General features: G+C 42.0%; 1 protein-coding gene across 2 annotated transcripts in view; it reads right to left on the minus strand.

Moving 5' to 3' along the window:
• Positions 1-10,089: 10,089 nt before the first annotated feature.
• Positions 10,090-25,195, minus strand: part of AAPT1 (aminoalcoholphosphotransferase 1) — a 78,755-nt gene continuing 63,649 nt past the window's right edge. For both annotated transcript variants that reach the window (XM_087695021.1, XM_087695019.1), the window contains 3 exons: positions 10,793-10,845; positions 10,614-10,686; positions 10,090-10,473 (listed from right to left, as the gene is read on the minus strand). In XM_087695021.1, the coding sequence (XP_087551147.1) occupies positions 10,452-10,473; positions 10,614-10,686; positions 10,793-10,845 (148 nt within the window). In that variant the 3' untranslated portion in view covers positions 10,090-10,451. The remainder of the gene's footprint in view (positions 10,474-10,613; positions 10,687-10,792; positions 10,846-25,195) is intronic.

Here is a 25,195-nt window from a genome sequence, read left to right on the forward strand (position 1 = left end):
TGTATAATTTCCAACCTTTTTCATCCTTACAGTTTTAAAGTTTACTCAGATGTAAGGCTATCATTTCTGTCAATTGGTTCGTACTTGGCCATTTGTAAAGGACTGGATACTCCCATTGCCTAGGGCAATCCGTAAGACCTTCCTATTATGGCCATGGCTTATGCAAATTTTAGGTCTCAAATTCGCAAGTTTAATGGAAAAGATTTCCATTCCTGGTAAGTCCTGGTGAAATATAAAATGATGGAACGGGACTACTGGCCCTTCATAAAAGGGACCAAGGTTATTGATCCATCAAATCCACTTGATATAGAAGATGATGAACGAGCTCAAGCCATCATCATGCTTCATCTAGATGAGTCCCTAATTAATCATATTGACTAACTCTCCACTGCCAAGGAGAAATGGGATGAGCTTGAAAAGCTCTATGGTGCTACATTGAAGAACTCTAAGAGTTTTCTAAAAAAATTTAGTTTGGAGTATAAATAAGGATAAGACCTACATAAGTTTATTTCACATATGAAGGGGCTCATGGCACAACTGGCCTCTGTTCACAAGGACCAATTTATGATAAAGATGCCATTGCCATCCTTTTGAAGGCTGTAAAGAAAGTCTTTCCAACCCTTGTAACTACCCTTACCAATATCCCTAATCCAACTTTTGAAAGCACCATCCAATCCTACTTAGATGAGGAGAAGAGAAGTCAAGGATCTACTTCAACAACCCATGAGCAAGTTTTGGTTCATACTATCTCCGCCAAATGCTCCTTTTGCAATAAAAATGGACGTCAGTAATTGTTGGAAAAAATATCCCAATAAAACGAAGTGTAACAAGTGTAAGAAGACAGGGTATATTACCAGTAAATGTCCTACCACTCCTAAAGTACCCAACAAATTGGAGGCCAACTTTGTCTCCAAAACATCTAAAGATAGACTTTTCTAAATCCTCTACTTCTAAGAACTCTTGTAGCGTAATTTATAAAGGCATCCCATTTTGTTGAAGGGGGGGTCTTAAACATGCCTTACAGGCCAATGCCACTTTGGCATTGGGGGGGGTTATTGAAAGATAGGCACGTGAACCCTATATATACAAGGGTGGATAAGGGTAGCTAGTTGTAAATGAACTGGAAGACAAGGGGAGAAAGGGAAAACCCTAACCCTAACTTCTCTAGAGGCTATATAGACTACCTAAAGGTCACTCTCACAATAGAGGAGAGTATACTAGTTATACTTGTGAACAACTCACTAAGCAAGATCTTATTCGTGTACTTGAGCTCTCTCTCTCCCTCTTGTGCACACTCTCATGCTTCCACTGTAATATTTCAACAATATTTGTTGCATATAGTTGCAACGAGTGCCTCATATCGTGCTAGTACTCAATGATGGTGCAAAATGTACTTCAACCCCAATCCATGGCATGGAGTATTAAAAACGATCAAGAGATGACCCCCAAGTATAGTGTATTCAACAAGTGCAACATGAAGTACTCATGAACCCATTATCCCCATGATGTGCAAGAATCTCGGTAAGAAAAAAAACCTATTCCACAATGTTCGGCAGCTATCAACAAAATCCAACTTCAACCTGTCCAAAAAAAACCCAAACTCGACCAAGGCTATCAAGTTTCCACACTCAAAAATCCAAACAAAATGACAAAACAAATCCTAAGCTAGATAATCACAAAAATCCAACTACAATAGGACAAAACAAATAGTCACACAAACAACAAAGCTGCAAAAAATCAAACCTAACTACAGTTTCACTAGGATTTTTAAGGTTTCACGAAAACACTTGGCAAGGTGTTTACCATCCAGTAAGGAAAGCAAATCTCCCAAGAGTGGCTATCACCTCTATGTATAGCCTCCTCATATGTGAGGGGCTCACGAAAATCTATCACCATCATATAATACATAAAGGTCTCATGAAATTCAATACCATTATGTCTTTTATTAGCTTGGGATGTATACCTTAGTTAATCTTGCTTAATTTTGTTGATAACTTCTTCTAAAAAATTTCTATGGTCAATAGCTAAAGAGTTTCTAGTTGGGATATCACTAGCAATACTCATCATAGGAATAGGTAATTTCTTTCTATAAACTACTCGGAAATTAGCTCTAAGAGTTGTAGAATGTGGGGTATTGTTGTAGCAAAATTGAAAAATAGGTAAATGTTGGTCCCAAGTACTAGATTTGTCAATTGTCTAGGATTTAAGAAGGTCAAGAATTGTACTTTTGGTTGCTTCAATCTATCCATTACTCTCAAGATGAAAAACGAAAGTAAAAGCCATCTTAGAGCCTAAATTCTTAAAGAGAGCTACCCAAAAATGATTTTTTCCATTGTACCTAATTTCTTGAAATGCATATTTAACCTTGTACACTGAAGGACTAGTTTCTAGTTGCAGTCTCTTAACCAATTTTTTCAAAATAAAATCATGAGAACTACCATCATCATGCAAAATAATCACATCCAAATTATGCATAGAACATTTCATCTTCAATAAAGCATATAAGGAAATAGGCATACCTGATTTTTTGTCAGTAGTTTTCTTCTTGTTATAACGTATCAATAGTCCAATCAAGAGCATAATCAAGTTCCCCTTTCGATGTTGTGCAATTGAGCAATGTTTTGGTTATTGTTGTTGGGTGGTAAACAAACTCAATAATCCACTCGATAGTGTCCAAATTTTTCACAACGATGACAAATAAATTTGGCCTTTTTATTTTGAATATTAAGATTTACAGTTTAAGGTTTTACCTTGTTGTTCGGATTGTTGTTTGGGTACCTTTGCACATTGCCAACTCATAGTTAAAAATTAGAAGACTTGTTAGATAAAAAAGAATTGAGGCAATAAGGTATAAAAGGTTTTTTCTGGTTGCGATTGTTGTTGAAGGAACAAGGTGTATTAGGGGGAAATGGACTCAAAAAGGGTCTTGTAAAAAAATTGATTAGAAATCCTTAATCTTAGATTAGTCCCTCTTCAATGATCATCATCGCATGCCTATTTGTCCCTTGGCCCCCCTACATTCATATGCATCAATATTATCAATCAATGTTATATAGCAATCTCATCAATCTTTGTTTTTACAATCCTAGGGTTCCTTAAATGTGTTGCAAAAAGCCCTACAAGATCAACAAATCAAAGTGCAGAAGCTTAAAAAAGAATTGAAGCAATATAAAGACAAGAGACAAGACATGGCAAACAACGGACACACAAAGAAATTCAATCTTAGAGGAGGATAATGCTACATTGAAATCGCTTTTAAGGAAATGGAGAAGGATAAGAATATTGCAAAAGAAAAGTTAAAAAGGTGTAAGCAAACTCCCATGGGTTATAAGGAAAGAAAACATCGATTACTTCCAATGCTATCACTATCCTTGAATGGTGGAGCATGAAAAAGACGTGTGCAAGCATTAAGGTTTGTCATTTTCTATTGAACTACAATCTGAATCTACTCTATTCCCTAAAATTTTCTATTTTTTGTTAGAACTTTTTGATAATACTAGAGGCCAAGGTGAGAGTCAACAAATGGAGCTTCTAAACGCATTCTTAAAAGGCAAGCATCTAATTGGAATTTTGAGAGACCCTTGACATTGAGCCCTCCAACTTGCTGCTTTGAATGAAGTTCTTCTAGATGTTCTTAATAGTTTATCCCTAGAAGAAGTTCAAATAGCATGTGATACAACTCAGGTTAGTCAACAAGGCTATGAGCCCATAGATGGTATGATAGCAATTGCATTGGCTCGTAGCAAAATAAAGCATATGATTTTGCCTCATCAATTTTGGCTGAGAGCTATAAGACGAGCATGAAATATACCCATTGCTAATTCAATAGGAAAGTTTTTTTTTATCACTAGCAAAATGGAAGTGAAGGGAGCTAAATCTAGAAAGAATTCTTATGACTATGATAACTTCAAAAATATTTTTGTTGATCTCATTAAGTTGAAACTTGCCATGGCCCATTTCTATAAGGTGCAATGCTTAGAAGGTATTGACTTGTCCTAATCTAACATCATGGGTTCAATATAGTACACTTGTTTCTCCTAAGTTTGTACCAACTATGATTGCCAAGTTTTGTTTCAACCTTGGAGTTTGTTATCAAGCTTGATGAATGCTAAAATCATAAAGGGATGCAAGTTGGAGAGGGTGGGCCTTACATTATTGAACGAGTATGGAATCATTATCAATTTGTAACACACCAACAAGGATGGAATATGTTAATAAGCCAATGTCAATTGTAGCATCAACATATTACAAGCCCATGAAAGGGCTCAAAGTTCAATCCAAACCAACATCAAGAGTGATAAATAAAGAAGATAATAGAAAAGAAAGAAAAATCATGTAAATAGTCTCCAATCTTATCGTGGCATCCTTCACTTGTATGGATAATTGCTTTCTAAGTCATACTACTAGCTTCATCTTTATTACCAACGAAAATTGTAAAACATTGGGACCAATGTGGTTTGATATGTTTTTGTGTGGTTTTGTCTTTGCAAAAACCATAGAAGAGATAGAAAATGACCAACATAAGTTATGTTTCCCCTAATGCATAAATCTTGTGGAAAGTTTGCAATTGAAGAACAATAAGGTCCAATAACATTAAACTAGGAAAAAAAAGTTCCAACATGCATTATATATTATACATCACTATCTTGCCCTGGGGTTGATAACATATCAATGAAGAATATACAACCAGACAATCATGGTTAGAACCTAGTAAAATCTTTGGCCCAAGAGGCAAGAACCACAAGTTGTACCTTAAAGTTGAGTTGTATGAGTTAATACTTGAATATAAGGACACTCTAAAAAAGCTTAAAACAAGATCAAAAGCATCATGGTTGGGCAATAATACCAAGGTCCCAAAGAAAGATGTAGTGGTGATGCTACTAGTAAGTCATCCAAAGGAATATGCATATAGTAAGACAATACTTTCGATTACGAAAAAAGTCACATTAAAAAATTGTGTGTACTCTTTTTCTCAAATAGAAAGAATCAAGTCTAGCTACCAAAATTGCAATTCATGGAAATGTTGTAGTATTTTACATAAAGAGATTGCCTTCCAAAGGACAATAATATCATACAATCGTTGTGGAAAGATAGGGAATGAAGAATCCATCTGTTTTCACAAAACAAGCCAACGTGTTTCAAGTGGAAGAAGTTGGGGCATACAATCCAATGCACCAATAGCAACAACAAGAAGCAAGCCAAATCTTCTACAAGAGCAATAAGAAGAATCTCTATTAACAAATTAGATACATATAATTTTTTATGAAACCCTTGTGATTATCAAATCAAAACCTATATAAAAGGATTGCTTATCCAAAAAGATCCTAGTAGCCAATGTAACCATGGATCAATCATGTAGTTAACAAATTAGGCAAGGTACTTCTTGAATCAATGACATATTTACTTGACACAACCCTACCCTTAAGGGGAGGTGTTGAGAAGCAACGGTAGATTGTCAACGTATTAGCACTAGGATCCCATTTCAAGTGTATACATGACCTTAGTCCCAAGCACAAGTGCTAGTTTTGATCCTTTGATGTGACTATTAATGTAAACAAAAGAATAGCAATCTCATTAGCACTATGAAGGATGAGTCAAGGAGCGCAATCCCACTTGTAGAAGGAACAATCCACAACATAGGGCTAGCCTTTGGAGCATGAAACAAAGCCCTAGCTCACTCGCAGCTTGCCTATTTAAGAAACACTAGATTAATGAAGAGCTCATTGTGTGCTTTGATTTCCATTGGTTTGTCATTATGGATGTTTAGAATGTTGGTCCTCATTAGCTTCAACTCTTTCTTTAGAAAAGCACCAAATATGTAGAAGAGATTTGCAAAGAGATTGTGGTCCAAGCACAAGCAAAAATCTCTACAAAGTTAAACACATCTAGAATAAAATCTCATCTCTCAAAGGCGGCCTCAAAGAAACAAGGTTGAGCCATAGTAAGTGACTTACAAAGCCATTGAATACAAGTCATGCAATAAAGATAATATGACAAGTACAAATGTAGTGACAAGGAGTAGGGAGAAGTAGAAATACCTAGAGTCATTGAAAAGTCGTTAATGGAGCGGACAACCAACACTCAAGTTCAAAAGTCTTAGACAAAACAACTAATCGCACAAACCTAGATTTCATATATGTCACAACACAAATACACACGTACATCAAGAACATGCTCAACAATGCACAAGTTTAGTGATGATAATGAACATTTGTGTGCAACACAAATAATAAATGCAAAACATCTTGTTGGTTGTGAGGATGCATGCTACATTCTCAAACAATTGCATGAACTTTTTTGTATTTTTTGAAATTTCAAATATTCTTATATCCTTTTTAACCAAAAGGAAGAGTTGTCCTAATGAAAGGTCAAGGGTGTGGATAAAGGCAAGTTGTGTTCTCTTTTTGTGGATAAGGTAAGTTGTGTTCCCTGTTTGGCTGAAAGAAAGATGGCATTTAAAGATTCATACCAACAACGGAACTTCACTTATCAAGGGACGAAGTACAAGGGGTATGACTTATGAGGAGGAGCATTGGCAGTCGCCCGCCCTCGTCCATACCACGTATACTTGTTGCCATTTCTCGCAATCCTTTGGGAGATGCCCCCTCCAAGGTGCCGTAATGAAGGCAGACGCAAAGGAAGGTAGCGACATTTGAGAGAAAGCAAGTCATACGACGCAAGGTACGTGGCAAACATCATGCGTGTGCTTTAAACGACAAACAAGACAATGCTTCTCGTCATCAAGAAGCTAATGAGTCATGGCCTTCAAATTTTGCAGAAACATTCCCTACAGCCACACAATTCAACTTTTGCATATACTACTTGCCTATGTGACATGCGAAGGTACCCAAGCAGCAGAAGGATTAGGAAAGTGATCGCAAGAAGCTAAGCATGGGAAATAGACTGCTCCTCTTCGCATCCTCTCACCATTTGAGCTTAAATACTTGTCCAAATAGAGATTTTCACTTTGGCACATCTTTGGTACTTTTAAAAAGCACTTGCACACCCTCATGATAGCCTCCACCTCACTAGGTTACATGCCAATTTCTAAGAATTGATAAATGTTATGTTAAGGGCATTCCAAGTATGTTGTGATAGATGATGTATTTCCTAGTTCTAAAAGAAGTTATAATCATTTATAAATGTCGCCTCAAGATGTCACTCAAGCATGCTTCAAATGCATTATGTCAAGGTGTCACACCCGATCTTGAACATATTAAGGCATATTTCTAGCATGCATCAGATGTGCTACCTAGCTCGACCCTTCCTAGAAAAAAAGAAGACACCACTTTTGAAGGCTGCTTAAGTTATATTTAGATTAAAGTACAAATTAAATGCATTATGCCAAATAAATAACATGAAATCCCCAAGTGATTTAGTGGCCACAAGCATATCTAAAGACCAAAAACACATGCCTAGTGAGAGCACCATGAAGATATTGGGGGGAATGAGATTAGTATGATTGTACCATGAATGCTTACCCAAGGCGTGCAAAAATGGGATTATGAGTGTGCACTAAGATAGTCTCCACAACAACACCAATAACATTAGTGTGCCTAAGCCTTATGTTGGTTCATCGATTTAGCAACAAGTTTGTGATCATGCTATCTGGATGAGTAGCTGTGGATGTGATTTGTGATGTGTGGTAGCTCAACACAAGGCTGATATGTAAGTAGGTGTGCAAGAAGATGATATAATGGACACAAGGATGATACGCACATGCATACAAGCAACAAGAATGTGATAGCTACACATAAGAGCAATATACATAGGAGTGCAAGTACCTAAAATGCACATAGGTCTACAAAGTAGCTAATTTAATGGCACTATAGCTAAGTGTGGAATGAGAGATGCCAAACTTGAATAATTGTCCACCAAGAAATGGTAACCCAATATCAAATCCCAACGCCATCAAAGCAAAGCGCGTGTAAGAATCATTGCAAAACTCGGTGGCTTCCATCTTCGTAGAGTATTGTAGAGCTAGTCACTAATAGTATTGAAGGCTACCATTACTACTAGAGAAGGCTACCTATTCTCATTATCAAAGAAAATTATGTGCAAGAATCATTGCAAAACTCGGTGGCTTCCAACTTACTAAGGTATTGTAGACCTGCTCACTAATAGTATGCAAGGCTACCATTACTGCTGGAGTAGGCTACCTATTCTCACAAGCCAAGTCTATGAGAATTATTACTATTATTACTTATAAATTGAAATTTTTTTAACCTCCATTTTAGCAAGAGAGATCTTGCCTTCATTTAGAATAGCTTATGAAGGGCTTGGACCAATCTTAATTCATACATCCTACCATCTTTCACACTTTATATTGGCTTACCACTTGGCCCGAGGTTGTGAGACATTACAAGTAATCAATTATTCACGAGTATTATGGCTAAACTTACACAATGCTAAGGTGAAAACAGTTGCCTTTTGACTTATTGCTTGCAACACAAGTACATATAATTATGTGAAAATATGAGATTATTACACATGATCTACTGGTTTTAATTGTAGGTAGTCATGTCTTTTTAAGGCAGTCCATGGATAAGGGACTAGTACATTGCCTCCCTATTAGAGAGGCTTATTGAAAGCATCCCTTGACAAGAAGACCATAAGCTATTATTACTACTTGAGTATATGCATAAACACAGTATTCAAAATTTCAGCAATAATTTTCAATTTTTCAAGCAAAGTCTATGAGAAGCTTGCTATTAAAGAGTAGATGGAGAATGAGATAAATCTAGGAGTCTGAGAAACAAAATCCAAATGCAATGCCAAAGCTTAGTCAATCAACTAGCTAGAAGGCTGCTATTAAAGGAGTAGATGGAGAACAAGAGAAATCTAGGAGTCTACGAATAACAAAATCCAAATACCACGCCAAAGGTTAGTTTGAAATTTTGAAAATGCCAAAGCTTTGCATCATACACGAGTAAGTTTACTGCTACAAAGCATAAGCAATAAGAAGTTTAACAATAGAATACAAGGTATAACTAGTTGGCAAGGAATGCATGCTTTGAGGATCCCATTGCATAATTTGGAAGGCAAGCCAACCAGGCAGCTAATTAGTAAGGTTTAATGCAAAGAAAGTTGAGTTTCAAGTATCACCAACAACCTATTTGCCATCTCTTTCACCGTATCAGGTCGAATGTATGATACACATAGCCAACTCAACCTTTGGACCTAATCTACATCTAAAAAAGTGTTTTTAACATCTTTCACCGAAGTGCTGCATAATGGAGCTTAAAAACCAAATATAAATGGCATTCCTGGTGCTAAGGGCAATATTCAAACAATGGTGAATATCTTTCCGGGTAGTATGAAAGGTCACCATTATCACTAGAGAAGGCGACCTATTCTTGTTATCAAGCCAAGGCTCATGAAAGCAAGCCTCTCGTGGTGAGTGTAAAACCATTATTGAGGCTGATAGTATGTAGCAAGGGGGTATATCAGTCAAGGATCTCCTGGATTAATGCCAGAATAAACGGCCTTAGGTACTCCAAAAGGCTTAGTAATGGGGTGAGTGGGACTACTCCAAGGTGTGTGTGAATGGTTACACAGAAAAACATGTTCATACGGCCATGAATGGGTGTAGAGATGGGAGTTTTCATGCATTTGTCAACTTGCACACGTGTGTGTGTGTGTGTGTGTGTGTGTGTGTGTTGACAATGATGATAATGATGATAATGATGATGAAAAGCTCACTAGCGTAGAAAACTGATGCTATGTAAAATTTCACACAGTACCAACACGATGTTTGTGAAAATGGGATCCATCCAGTAAAATTTCACTTGCATAGAAAACTGATGCTATGTAAAATTTCACACAGTACCAACGCAATGTTTGTGAAAATAGGATCCATCCGGTAGTGTTTAAACTAATCAAAAGAGCAGGCAAAACCATGACAATATCCATCACAAAATAAGACAGCCAGAACAGTAACTGCCTCAAAAAATTTACATTTTCTTCTCACAATGCACAAGCTAAGCTAGAACCGAAGGAAAAATGGCAGTACGATATCAGGGATACACTGGCAATGATGACAATGATTATAATGACGATGTAAAGCTCACTAGTATGGAAAGCTGATGCTATGTACAATTTCACGCAGTATCGATGCAGTATTAGTGTGAAAATAGGATTCATCCTGTAGTGTTTAAACTAATCAAAAGAGCAAGCAAAACAATGACAATATGCATCACAAAATTATATATTTTCTTCTTACAATCACAAGTGAAGCCAGAACAGTATCTGCCTCAAAAAATTACATTTTCTTCTCACAATGCATGAGCTAAGCCAGAACCAAAGGAAAAATGGCAGTAAGCACTGGCATTAAATGAATGATTTGGACACAGCTCTCATGCTATCCCATTTTGAGAAAACAACATCAGCTCGCCATGCTTCCTTCTAGAACAGTGATCTCTTGTAATCAATCTTTCCCCTCGTCAATGTCATCATGCTTCCTTTCTGCCAATCCTGCAGTTCAATTCACAATCTTTGGTTTACTTGCCGCTTGTCTTACCAGTATATTTGACAAACAAACTGCCCAAAAGTTTTGATAAACAAAGAAACAAGAAAAGAGCTTGCTCTCAATGATAACAACTCAAGTAACTTACCTGAAGCAATGGATACCAAGAGCACTTGTAATCTCATGGATAACACTCACGGCAAAGTGCATGTACAATGATACTGCACCAAGAAAAAGTTACAAATAAGTATTCATAACAGTGTTGTCCATTGCATCAACACAGTCTAATAGGAGTGCATTCTCTGTGAATGCTTTTGTAAGTATTACCAGTGAAGATACAATATCCAAACAGAATCCACTGCTCGTCAATCAAGGGTACTCTGCAAAAGTGGCACTTCCAATGAGAGCAGAATCTCACGAAAGAAGAAAACCATCATGTTTCATGAGCTGAATCTTATGAAAGGAAAACCAAAAAGAAAGGCATTTCACAAAAGCATTTAGCTGCTTACGCAAGAGCTAAGAGAGAACAGAAACTGAACACAAGAAACCTTAAATTTCAAGGGATTGAAAGCAGAAAATCGAAGTCGTGTTAAATCCTGAGCTTGTGAGCCCATGATCGTAGGATGCAAAAGCTTAAGATAACTACGTGATACTCTTCTATTTTCACGAGGTCAATAGTCATATCAGTCAGTATTCGAGCCAAACTAATGACATCTGAAGCAAAAAGTCTTTGAGAACTCAAGTGTGATTATCCAAACATTGGGAAAACATATAAATTATGCAACCATCAACATCACCAAGTGAAGCACAATCATATAGTGATTGTTGTAAAGAATCACAGAATGGGAATAAAAAGCTGAAATGATGAAGATCCAAAATGGCCACAACAAAAACAAACACACAGGAACAGGCCCCAAGATGCTAGGATGTCCAAAATAAAACTGTCTCAAGGGCACATCCCAAATAGGGGGACATCCCCTTGCAATGCAATGGCCAGTGGACTACACATCCTTGCAGAGGACCGGACTCTCTCCTTTTTTTTTCGTAATCAAGCCACTACCCTGGTGGTAAGGCACTTATTTTATAAACACCACTGACCCGGGTTCAAATCTCCCTTTTGGCTACATCTATTATACTAAATGACCATGTGAGATGTAGAACCTTCTAGTCACCATGTCTCCAACTTAACCAACGACCATTTGATCAAAGACTCGCTCTTTTTTTTCGTGAATAAGTTAATATTAATGTATGGAAATATTTTACATCAAGCCTTCAGGCCAACCAAATAGAATGGATACGACTCTCATATCAGGCCTTCTGGCCAGCCATGAAAATCCTGTCAAGAACAAGTCAAAGTCAACTCTTTTTTTTCGTAATAGGTAATTGTATTAATTACAAAAAATACAAGTACAAGATTGCAAGATTACAAGATGCATGATGGATCTAGTCCATCATGCATAAAAGATACAAAGTCATGGCAAAGGAACAGAGGAGATTTCTGTATGCCAAGGGACTAAAATCATCTTTGACCAAGATATCAGCATGTTGTAGAAGGTCAAGCTGCCACTAAAGAACTCCCTTAAGCTTCCCAACATGACACTGAATGCCCAAGGCGGCATCAAAAATGCACTGCGAGTGACCCAAATATGCCAGCAACCCCAAAATCTGAAAAAGTGAAACAGGATCCTCATATGAGGCTGTGGCAGACCATTGTATTTGGCCTTACCAAAAACCCAATCAGGCGGACACATGCATATTCCCACCACAGCAAGCCAAATGTCCGAGAGAAGGGCCCAAATCTTCCAACAAAAGGGCAGGAAATGAATCTCTAACAGGAAGGCCCAACCGCAATGGTACAGAAGAAACAATTTCCATTAGAAATACTTTTGCGGTGAAGGGCCAATGCAAAGGGAGGGCCCCCATCAACATTCTCCAAATGAATACCTTGCATCATAGTTTTTCCATACGTGAATCAAACGTCAAACGCAAACGCGTATGAAAGTATGAAACGAGGATAAAGGGGACCACATTTTGTATGCTTTTGTGTAAAGTCGTCAACATTTTTTAATTAAAAAAAACGTCAAGTCTGATATGGGGTTTTCAGACGTCTATTTTTCAAACGTTTACAGACGTTTGAAATCCATTTCAGACGAGTCTGAAAACAACTATGCCTTGCATTGAAATGGTGTCGTATTGATCTATCCCCCATTATTGCCAATTTCCACCAAAATTTAGATTTGTACAATCCCCAAAGAGAATTAGCTTTGGTAGTAATCCATGCGTGATCTCTGATCAAGAGATGATAGATCTAATTAATTGAAGAGGACTGAAGGGTCAAACACCCTGCAAGATCCTAGCCCTGCCATGGGCGATCAGAATCCAAAATAGGAGAGGGCTGCCCGTCCTGCAAGAGATCAGAGACTCCCCCAAAGAGGTCATTGTAACCACGTGGTACCCGAAAGACTCTTCTGATGGTGCAAAAGGACATCAAGATGCCTCGGGTGGTGGGCCTTCAAGGGAAGACATGGCCACTGAGGTCAATCCAAGACGTGCCATGCGATTAAATTTAGGTCTCTCCTCTAATTTGCCTTCCCACAAAAGAATAGGAGAAACTGCTAGAATTTCCATCAGCAATGAAATAGCCACATGTCTGTCCTCTATCGGATGCCAACAAGCCTTAAAAAGACGATTTTCCATGAAGACACCAAATGATTAAGAAGGTCCGAGACTGACATAGAAAAGTGAACGTAGTCAAACTCATCTCTCTCTCTCCCATAACAAACATTAACAAGCCATGGAAAGATAGTGCAAGTCATCCCAAAGTTGATGGCGTTCTCGAGGAATAGAAGGAGCATACATGCCCACCATCCATAAAACCTCGCCCTCATATATGATTTCGAGCATCATAAATCTTCCGCGAGAGTCCTAAGAAATCAAGAAAGGTTGCAGGAAGATCCAACGGCCAACATAACTCCAAATTTCTATGGAGCCCGACCACTAAAAAACATTGTATAATCCTTGTATACATAAGAAGATCCTGCCAAGGCATGTTGTTTGTGCTCCACAGCACAAAAAACATCCCAATTACCAACTAACACAATTTTCCACAACTGATAATGCTTACTACACAAAGAAATGCCTTCAACATTCCATAAAGCAAGTCTCATGGTAAATGATAAAAGACAAAACTACACAGTCACCACTTTCCCTTTCCCTTTAACATCCATAGCTTTCGTAGCTTAAAAACTCTCCATCTCACTACAGATCGCATCTACAAGATCCGCCCTTTGAAAATTAGCAATTGAAGCATGAGAAGGAAACTGTTGTTGCAGAGAACGAAAACATTCCAAGGAGTACAAGCCTCCCATGCACATCAAAACACAAAACAGAATCGGAAGCCCTTTTATCATCCACATCAACTACAAATGCATGCGAAGATTGAGGTTTCACCTCTATGTTGAAAAGTCAAAGTAATTGGTTGAGGAGATGGGTAAGCAAGAGTCAAACAAGATTCCTATCTAGCATTACGCATAACCATAGAGTGACCCAAGAATCTTCCTGAGGAGGCGAATTCCAACTATCCTAGTGCAATGCACACTCAATACCAACTTGGGAGACATCCTTATTTCCATTATCATGTCCATGCAGGGCAAGAGGCACAAGAACAACCTCTTGCTGCTGAGCCATCTACTAGGGAGCATGTTCTTGCATATCCATATTAGGATCCAAAGAACGCTGCAGTACCTCAAGGCTTCTGTCACATTCGGAAATAAAGTGGCCCAATTGACCACATCTAAAATAGTGTCCAACAAATGTACCCCATTTAAGATCATAAACCAACATTTGCATCCCAGGGACCTCAAAACTAATTTTGGTTAGTCAAGGTTTCCCTATGTCCCAAAGCATACAAGCCCTGTCCCTATTGCGGGAGGCCAACCAGGGCTCAACCAACACCTCACCAAGGTTTCTCAAAACCAAAGGAAGAAGCCACCAAAGATGTGCAGGAAAATCAACCACCTCCACCCAAATCGGGCATGCCCGGCTAAGCACCTCCTGAAACTCATCCATAGGCCTCCATGGGACCATATATACCAACTGACCATCCATGAACAAAGGAACACGTTGCATAATGCGAGCACGCACATCCAGGGTCCAAAAAATAACTTCAAAAAACCCTCTCGGTCCATCATAAATCTCTTCAACAAGAGGGACCTGCACTCACCCTGAAGCATCATCTTGACGCACATCAACACTGACAAGCATGGACTGCAACCAAGCACAGATCTTAGTAATCAAAGGAATCCTTCCCGTAAAATAAAAGATAGCTGCCCTCTCATGGAAAGCAACAATCTCCTGTAAAACCAAGTCATTTCCCATGACAGCAGTCATGTAATCCCCATCCGGTAGCTCCCTTTACCCTCATTGGCATGAACATAATCTGACATAAGATTGTTGGCAGTGGCAAGCATAAACTGAAGAGACCCATTGGTCTGTGAGCAAGGAACATGAACATCTTGCTGAAGCAAATCTGGAGCACATAAAACTGGTTCATCAACCGACATGTTACAGTGTTTTCCCATCTCATCCCCTTCCATCAACTACCCTGAATCCTCAGCCAAAGAGTCACCATCGGACTCCACCGAATCTTTATCATCCCCATGTCTTATATGCTTATCGAGCAAAGCCACATCAATGCCATTTGATTCCTGCATATTCGCCATATCAAAACTCTACCTGTCTCTTTCACTGCTAAGGTCACATATCAGCTAAACCACAAATAACTATGTCAGTAGACAAAACCAAAGGAACAGCAGAGTTGTTTAGGGCTGCACAATTCTGTTCTCTCTCTGCCCCCAGATCACAGCATTGCACGGTGGCACCCTGTGCAAATGGCACCAAATCTCGTAGCAGCTTGAAGGTCGACACCCAACTATGTCTGACAGCTATCGCAAGCGCAGGCAACTCCTACACGATGCAGGCACAGGGCAACAAGGATGTGTTGCAGCAGGCTGGCGAACAGGTGAACGCAAGACTCTCTCTCTCTCTCTCTCTCTCTCTCTCTCTCTCTCTCTCTCGTAAAAGGTAATTGTATTAATTACGAAAAAAAGGTACAAGTTTACATGATTACAAGATACACGATGGCTCTAAGCCATCATGTGTAAACTCTCTCTCTCCCTCTAAAGTAGTAAACGACAAAAGAGTTACAAGAAGTCATGGCAAAGACGCAGAGGAAATTGCCATATGCCAAGGAAGTAAGTCCTCCCGAGGAAGTAAGCCATCATGTGTAAACTCTCTCTCTCTCTCTCTCTCTCTCTCTCTCTCTCTGTGTGGCTCTTTGACACACTAGTCACGGCAGCACTCTTGTACGGGGCTCCCATATGGGGATCCAGTCTCTACCACACGAGGAGGGCCACACAGGACCAGCCACTACCTCAGGAGGAGGCCACCTATGAGGGATGGGAGCAGATGGACAGGCCCCTAGTACTTATGATCTCACGGATGATCCGAAGCAAGCCCTCTGTCCACACAAGATCATTAGAGCAGAGATGGGGGCACCGCCCATCATAGCTGAGGCCCTCTTCCAAAAAATGGCCTTCTTGAATACCAACTATCGGACTTGCCTCGGCATTGGTACCCCAAACTCGCGTTGGAGTCGTCCAAACAACTAGCACTGCAAGGGGACACTGAATGCTGGTATGCCTGAACAGAGACCTGGCTACGGCTACATGGACCCCCCCCCCCCCCAACTACAATACAACCTAGATTGCCCCCACTTGGAGCTCAGCCGCGAGGAGGTGAACTGTATCATCAGAATGGACATCATTCACCTACACACGGCCAAGACATGGGTGACTCCTACAGAAGACCTAGGGACAAAGAAGGCTTTCTACCAGGAGCACTTCCTACACATCTCCAGACGGCTTCATTACCCGCCTAAGCTACATGGACACACACTTGTCCCATGGAGTCAGAAGCGCCATCGGACAGATCCATACATCTTCACAACAGCTACGAGTCGAGACAGGTAGATACGAGACCCACCCCCTCCCCCTAGAAGATTGAATCTGCCAAATCTATCAGCTCGAGCCAAAGACAGAAGAACACTACATACGCAGGTGCCTAGCGTACTACGAGATCCGGGGACGCTTCCACTGCCTGTTCAAAGAAGGATTCGGGCCACTCTCCAGAGTGATGGATTTCAAGAACCAGAGATGCCTTGGGCTCTTCCTACTGGAAATACAGCACCACAGAGACCACATCCTCCGGACCTCGGAGCGGAGACAAGGCGCCGCCCAACACCTGCTCACAGAATCCTACCGAGAGCCAACTACCATCCCCACCCCTGAGCCCCCACCAGCCCCACAGACCTCTCGGTGGCAAGGGACCACCCTAGCCATAGCCACAACAAGAAGCAAAGCCCGGTGCCCACGCCCAACCGGCCCCCGCCACTACAAGAGGCACATGTCGAGGATACAAGGGACACTACGCCGCCACCAAAGGGCCCTACCCCGCCGATTCAGCCTCTCGATGTTAGATAGACCCATGGGGACATTTTAGGATGGCCAAGCTCCATGAGTAGTTCCACACCATACTTGGAACACATATGAATTGTACCCAGCCTATATACCACCTTCTACCTACTCAATTAGTTTATCATAGCATTAGATGGTAGCTTTACTAGGACCTGGAAAGTTTCCAAGACATTTTGTATGTAACATTTTGGTCTCATAGGCCACCTTGGCCTTTCATAGATGTTAATATAACTAACTAACTAACGAACTTCTTCTTCTTCTTCTTCTTCTTCTTCTTCTTCTCTCTCTCTCTCTCTCTCTCTCTCTCTCTCTCTCTCTCTCTCTCTCTCTCTCTCTTCGTAAAAGGTAATTGTATTAATTACGAAAAAAATACAAGATTACTGGATTACAAGATACATGGCGACAATCCAAGCCATCATGTGAAGAGGTTCTAAGTTCTACAAGTTACAATGTCATGGCAAGGATGCGGAGGAAATTGCCATATGCCAGGGACGGAGGTCCTCCGTAGAAAGCAAATCAGAACGATGGAGAAGAGCTAACTGCCAATACAAGAGGCCCTTGAGCCTCACAATATGCCGCTGAACATTATAGGCGGAGTCAAAAAGAAAAGCATTCCGAATGGTCCAGTTATGCCAACAGCCCCAGTATCGAAGAAAGTGATACATGAGGTTCATATGGGGCTGTGCGGGAGTAGGGTATTTGGGCTGGCCAAAAACCCACCAATGAAAGGGACGCAGGGTGATACCAACCACACCTCGCCAAACAGCCGACAAAAATAACCAGACTTTCTTAGCGACGGGGCAAGAAATAAATCGGTGGCGGGCGGATTCCATAGTAGTGGTGCAAAAGAAACAGGTGCCATTGGAGATTCGTCGCTTGGAAAGAGCCGAAGCAAGCGGAAGACCCCCAATCATCACTCGCCAAAGAAAGACTTTATATTTAAAGGGTGTCTTGTTCAACCAGCCCTCCATCACAGTTGCCCTCCACCACGACCGGGATTTACGCAATCCCCATAAAGCATTCGCTTTAGGAACTAGCCATTGATGATCTGTAATCAGAAGATGATACACTTGGTTAGCAGAAGCTTTGCTCAAATTCAGCCGGCCTTGTAGGTCCCAATCCTGCCAGGGACGATCCGAAGCAGGGGCAGGAAAGGGTTGTCTGCTCTGGAGCGCTGTCAAAAGCTGTTCCCATAAAGGCCTATATCCACGAGGGATCCTGAAAAGCCTCCTAGCTGTAGAAACGATATAAGCACATTGCGACTGGCAAGGGTGGCATCCGCAACCGAAGACAAGCCCAAACGTGCCATCCTGTTGAATTGTGGTCTAAGCTCATGTTTACCTTCCCACGAAAGTAAACGCGAGACTGCCAGTAATTCCAATTGAAAAGAGTTAGTAGCCAAGCGATCCTCCGTTGGATGCCACTGAGCCTTTTGAAGGACTTGTTTCCAGGAACATACCAAATGAGTAAGCAGCGATGAAGAAGAAGTGGAGAACCGTGAATCAGCATTAAGAACATGCCACCAAGAACTCCGGATTTGGGTATTGCCATGCAGAAGCCCATGTGCCTCAAGGAAATAACGGGCTATATCGACCCATGGATGATGATCCGAACACATGGCGCGGAAAAGAGACCAACCGAGTGCCTGCATGTGAGTTTGGGCATCTAAGATAGCTCCGCCACCCATGCGTTTGGGGGTGCACGCATGCGACCACGAGATCCAGGAAATACCTGCATGCAATGAGTCCTTCTTCCATAGCATGAAGCGAATAGACTGAGTAAGAGCATTCAGAGTCATAGTAGTCCAGGGCAACAATGGCAAGAAATAGGTGAGCATTGGCAACATAATGATTTGGGCTACTTTGAGGCAAACATGGAAGGGCCAGACCTGAGACTTCCAATACATAAACTTAGTCACCATTTTCTGAGAGATCCACTGCAGAAGCTGCTTTGGGGGAACATCAACACCCAAAGGGTATCCAAGATGTCTGACAATGGAGCCACGAGGAACAACCAGACCCTGCCAGTCCAAGGACTGCAAATTCGACTCCGTGCAGCTTAGAATGGCTGATTTGAGCGCATTGATACGAAGGCCTGACGCCTGACCAAAGAGACCCCAAACATCCAATGCTTTTCGAAGGTTATCCTTGTCCGCACGCAAAATCATAAAGGTGTCATCCGCCAGAGATTGGCTAATGAAGTGCTGTCCTGTAGGAAGCGTCAGTCCAGCCAACTGAGAGGAGCCGGCCATATGAGATAACATGGAAAGAACTGGATGTGTCGCCAGGGCAAAGAATAAAGGGCTCAAAGGGCACCCCTGTCTGACGGAACGGGCAAGGACAAATGGCTCAGTAACACCGCTGTTCAGCATGACTCGCGAAGACGCCACAGCACTAATGGTGTAGATTAGACGAGACATCCGAGCACCAAAGCCCATAGCAGACATAAGTTCAGCAACGAAAGACCAGTCCAGATAGTCAAAAGCCTTTTCCAGGTCCAGTTAAACCAGTACCACCTCCTGATTAGAATGCCTGGCATAATCAATGGCCAATTGGGCATTCAAAACATTGTGCAGAATATTTCGGCCCTTAATGAAGCCATACTGGAGAGGGTGCACAAGGGCAGGGAGATGCTTATGGAGCCGATTTGCCATTACTTTGGAAAAGATTTTGTACATTGAACCCATCAAAGAAATTGGGCGCCACTGTGTCAACTTAGATGGCGAAGGAACTTTGGGAAGTAGTTTAATAAGTCCTTGTTTCCATGAGGGAGGCATGATCCCCGTTTCCCACACCTGCTGGAATAAAGCCTGCAATGGTTTGGCCAGTTGAGTAGCGAAAGCTTCAAAGAACTCATTGGTGAGACCATCCCAACCCGGACTTTTATCTTTGGGCAAGTGTAACAAGACGTCCATAACCTCTGCCTCACCAATATCTGACTCCATAGTAGCTTGGATGTCCTGCGGAAGCTGATTGCGGACCAGGTCATAAAAAACCGAACGGGCCTGAGTAATTTGGGCTGAAGGTGGAGAAGCGGAACCAAGAAGGTCACGGAAATAATTCCTGCACATATGCACAATAGACTGTGGATCCAGGATAAGGTGGCCTTCTGCATCCTCGAGTCTGGTCATATTCTCGCGAGCAGGAGAGGCATGGAGAGCTCGAAAGAACTTATGGGTCTGACATGCACTATCTTGCAAAGTCTCTGTCAGATGTTGCAATTTGGCCTGCTGATACGATTTTAACTGGAATTCTTTAATAAGATCGGCCACCCGCATGGCCAGTGCAAGCAGAAATGCATCATCCGGAGTGTCCACCAGGAGAGAGCAAACCAAAACCAGCAGGTCCTCCGCTGCCTGTCGACGGCGCAGACAAAGAGAGGCATGATAGATCCTATACTGCCGAGCAACCCGCTGCACATTAGAGAGCAATCTGTCAAATGACGCAGTGCCCTGAGAAGAGAAGTCCAAGAAGAATCTGTCAAGCAATTGCTGTATATAGCCCTAAAAAATTGCATGCTTCAAGTAGGACGAGTTGAAACGCAAAGGGAGTCTCTCCAGAAATTGCTTGAAAGGTGCAATGGGTTGCGCAAGCAACTCGAACTGCAGAGGGAAATGATCCGACAAGGCATATTGCTGCAACACTTTTATTTCGAGCATCTCAGGAAGAAAATCATCATTCTGCATGATATATATACGGTCCAACCGCGACCATGTTGTTGCATACTGGGCCGAATGGAAAGTAAACCCGGTAGAAGACGGGTGTAGCCAGGACCAGAGATCTTGCTTAAGAACAGCAAGAGCCAACTCATGCCACATACGACTTTCCGGTGCATCCATGACCGAATGCTCCGATGTGGACTGGGAAGAATCAACACACATATTGAAATCCCCCATGAAGAAGCCCCGTCTGCCAAGTGACAAGGAAGTCTGCAAAGTCTGCCAAAGCTCCCGGCGAGATAAGGAATCATTCGGAGCATAGAGGCCAAGTAACCATAAGATTTCCCCTTCGAACAAAATTTCAACCACCAAAAAGCGACCATGAACATCATTTTTAATAAGAACAGGCTGATATTTGGCATGTACAATCATGAGCACACCCGAATAATGCATGGCCTGTGTTCCTACATAGAACAAACGAAAGCCATGGCAATCCACAACTTTTTCGGCGTCACTGTGACTCTTGTGCTCAACAGCGCACAGGACATCCCACTAATTCTCATACAAGGCAGTCCACATGGCATGTTGCTTGTGTCAAGAATAAATTCCTCGCACATTCCACGTGGCTATTTTCATGTGTATGCAAAATAAAATCAGGTACGAGGCACAGCTTGCCTCGATTTGACTTTGTCGGCGAGAATGTCCAGGACTCCCTCATCCAAGAAATCCGCCAACACCGCAAAAGAGTTCTGAGGACCAGATTTGGAAGTAGACGGCATATCTGCTTGTTTGGGGTTGGGACGTGGATACCGACGGTCCCATGGGGTAATGACGTTGCCTCTGGTATCAAAAGCCAGTTTTGCAGGTGGACCCTTTAGACGATCTGAAGTTGCCTCATCCATAGATACACATGCGTTGAAGTCACCCATAACAAAGCCAGGACGAGCCATGTCCAAGCAGTGCAAATCATCCCAGAGTTGACGGCATTCTCGAGCAGTAAAAGGAGCATACACCGCCACTAGCCACAAAACCTCACCCTCATGTAGGATTTCCAAAATCATAAGAGGGTCCTGAGAAACCAAAGATGGTTGCAAGGATGATTTGATGGCCAACATAACTCCAAATTTAAGTGAAACACGTCCACTAAAACAACTAAATAATCCTTAGATACATAGGTAGATCCTATCGAAGCATGTTGTTTATGCTCCACGGCACAAAAAACATCTCAATTTTGAGTTAACACTATTTTCGACAACCGATGCTGCTTACTGCCTAAAGAAACACCTTTCACATTCCATAAAGCGATTTTCATGATAACACAAAGAAAGAAAACTACTGAACCACCCCTTTCCCTTTCTCTTTCCCTTTCCCATCAACAACTTTAGTTGTCTGAAATTTTTCCATTTCACTTCAGATCACAACTACCAAATCTGCTCTCTGCAAACTAGCAATTGAATCACGGGTAGGAAATTGCTATTGCTGAGAACAATAAACATCACGAGGAGGCACAAGCCTCCCTCGCGGATCAAAGTGCAAAGCAAAATCAAAAGCCCTTTTATCCTTCCCAACGGCTACAGGAGAACGCGAGGGTTGAGGTTTCATGTAGAAACCTCTAACTATTCGTTGAAAAGTTTGAGTGATAGGCAACGGAGGTGGGTGGGCAGGAGACAAACAAGGCTCCTGTCTGGCATTGCATCTAACCACTATGACCCAAGAATTATCTTGCAGAGGTAAATTTCGACCCACCGAAAGCGATGCACGCTCTATACCGGTTTGACACACATTCTTCTTTCCATCATCATGTCCCTCCTAGACAAATGGCTCATGATCCGCTTCTGGCTGTTGTACCACTTGCTGGGGATGATGCTCATGCATATCCATGTCAGGAACCCTCGAACTATGCAAAACATCCGGGCTTCTATTGCATTCAAAAACGAAATGGCCCAATTGGCCACATTTGAAACAGTGACCAGCAAATGTACCCCATTTCAGCTCGTAAACCAACGCTTGCAATCCCAGAATCTCAAACCGGACACGAGGTTTCCCTGTATCCCAAAGCATGCAGGCCCTATTCCTATTGCAGAGGCCAACCGAGGCTCCACCAATACTTCACCCAGAGTTCTCAATACCAACGGTAGAAGTCTCCAAGGATGCGCAGGAAAATCAACCACCTCAGCCCAAATAGGGCATGCCTGCCGAAGTACTTTTTAAATTCTGCCATAGGTCTCCAAGGGACCATATGTACTAATTGACCATCCATAAACAAAGGGATACGTCTCATGATAAAAGCCCGCACTTCCAGGGAGTGAAAAAGGACTTCAAAGAACCCCTTCGGCCCATCATATATTTCTTCAACAAGTGGGCCCTGCACTTGTGCTGAAGCATCATCTTGACCCATCTCAGCACTGACAAGCATTGACTACAACCAAGCACGAATTCCGGTGATTAAAGGAGTCCTTCCCGTGAAGTAGAAGATGGCTGCCCTCTCACAGAAAGCAGCAATCTACTGTAAAACCAGATCTGTACCCATGACAGCTGCCACATGTTCCCCTTCCAGTAAAGAACTCGCTTTACCCTCATTGGCTTGAGCGTAGTCTGACATCAGATTATTAGCATAAGCCAACATAAACTGAAAAGGCCCGTCAGGCTGCGAGCATGAAGCATGAACATTAACATTTGGCCAAGGCAAGTTCTGGGCACACAAAGCCGGTTCCTCAAACAACATTTTTCGACATTTACCCATCTTGTCCCCATCCATCAACTGGCCAGCATCTTCTGCTGGCGAGTCACCATCTGATTCACCTGAATCCTTATCATCCCCATTCCCGATGTGCTGGTCTAGAAAATCCATGTCAATTCCATTTGACTCCTGCAGTTTATCCATAACCAGGCCTCTTTAGGGCTGCCCAGGTCTGTCCTGCGGACTCGCAGCACGTATAATTGACCTGCTGAACAACTGCGCGCCTACAGACGCGCTCCCAAATCCTGACAGTTCTGCAGTACGCTGGCTCCTCTCTCTCGCTCTCTCTCTTTCTCTCTGTCAATCGCAGAGCAGGGCTCCGCAGGATGGAATGACGCACAGCAGTTCACAGGACAGATCGAGCAGGCTGTTCAGAGACAGGCGAGGGCAGGGCTCAAGAAGGGTAGAACAGACCCTGCACTGGTCTGACAAGAGGTCTCAAACAGATCGAACGGCTGTTCACAAATAGATGAGGGCAGGGCTCGAACAGGGCAGAAGAGACCCTGTGCTGGTCTGACCAAAGGTGTCAGGCAGCGCGGGAGGCAGGTACACACAACCGCTGGTCAGGGGGAGCACGTCTGCAGGGAACGCACATCCACAGATCTGCCATTGCTCTCTCTCTCTCTCTCTCTCTCTCTCTCCCCCCTAAAATGAGTGGTTTGCAGCGTTTAGGAAGGGTCTGCAGGGTCAATGCAAGCACAGAGTGGCTGTCCTAAACTTCGAGATGGCAGAGACTATTGACAAAGAACCAGTGGACATGAGACAAAACTTGAAACACAACCAATCAGGCCAACCACAAGAGATATTGCATCAGAAGGGCGGTACAAGACCCCCACTGAGGACGAAAATTTCTACTATAGACAAAACAGAAGGAGAGCTCGTGAAAATGCCACTCCCACAAGTGCCAAGCGATGGACAAAGATGCAAAGGCTGATTGCAACAAATGGTTTGGATGACATGAAAGCCCTCATAAGAGCTGAGATTGCAGCAATATGTATGCCAATGTTTGACAAGGTGACAAGTGACATGAATGAGATGCATGAAACATGAGGAAAGGAATTGAATGCTAAAATGGATGCAAACCTGAAAGCGTGCATGAGGGTGTGTGGCAACATGCAGCAAAAATTCGTGAATGACATGGATACAAAGCAAAAAGATGTATATGAAAAATTGCAAGAGACATTTAGGGAAGAACTACGTAATGCTGTAGAAGCAAATAGGAAATCATGCTCTAACGGCTGAGATGATGCAAAATATAAAGAAATCAAGGCTGACTTGCAAATGGATATGATAGATAACTTGAACAAGGTAAGGGATGCTTGGAAAGCAGATATGGATGCATTGAATTCTTATACAAATGCACGCATAGCAACCAAGGACATGGAGACTGCTGAACTCAAAAGGCAGTTAGAGTCATGTAAGAATGAATTAGTGACATACAAGTCAATGATGGATGCACAAACAGCAATGCCAAATGCACCAGAATTAAAGAAAGAGTTGGAAAGTTTTAAAAAAAGGCATGCACACATGGGTGAATGTGGTAGAGGGAGCTCAAAAGAAAGTAGAAAATGTTTAGCAAACAACGAACGAAAATACACAATGGATCGAGGTAGTCAAAAGAAACAAAGGGGTGCCTCAAAACAAAGTAGAAATGATGAACACAACACTAGAGGAGGAAGCAAAGAGGAAACTCCATGCATTGCATGTACACGTGGTGGGGTGGGCTAAAAAATGAAACACCCAAAAGGACGCTAAAATACTTTGTGCTAAGATGGGTGCAGACGAGACATGCATTATGG

This window comes from Lygodium microphyllum, chromosome 15 (genome assembly GCF_053477565.2).
Source record: "Lygodium microphyllum isolate KBCC chromosome 15, Lygodium_microphyllum_v1.1.10, whole genome shotgun sequence".
Classification (NCBI taxonomy): Eukaryota; Viridiplantae; Streptophyta; class Polypodiopsida; order Schizaeales; family Lygodiaceae; genus Lygodium; species Lygodium microphyllum.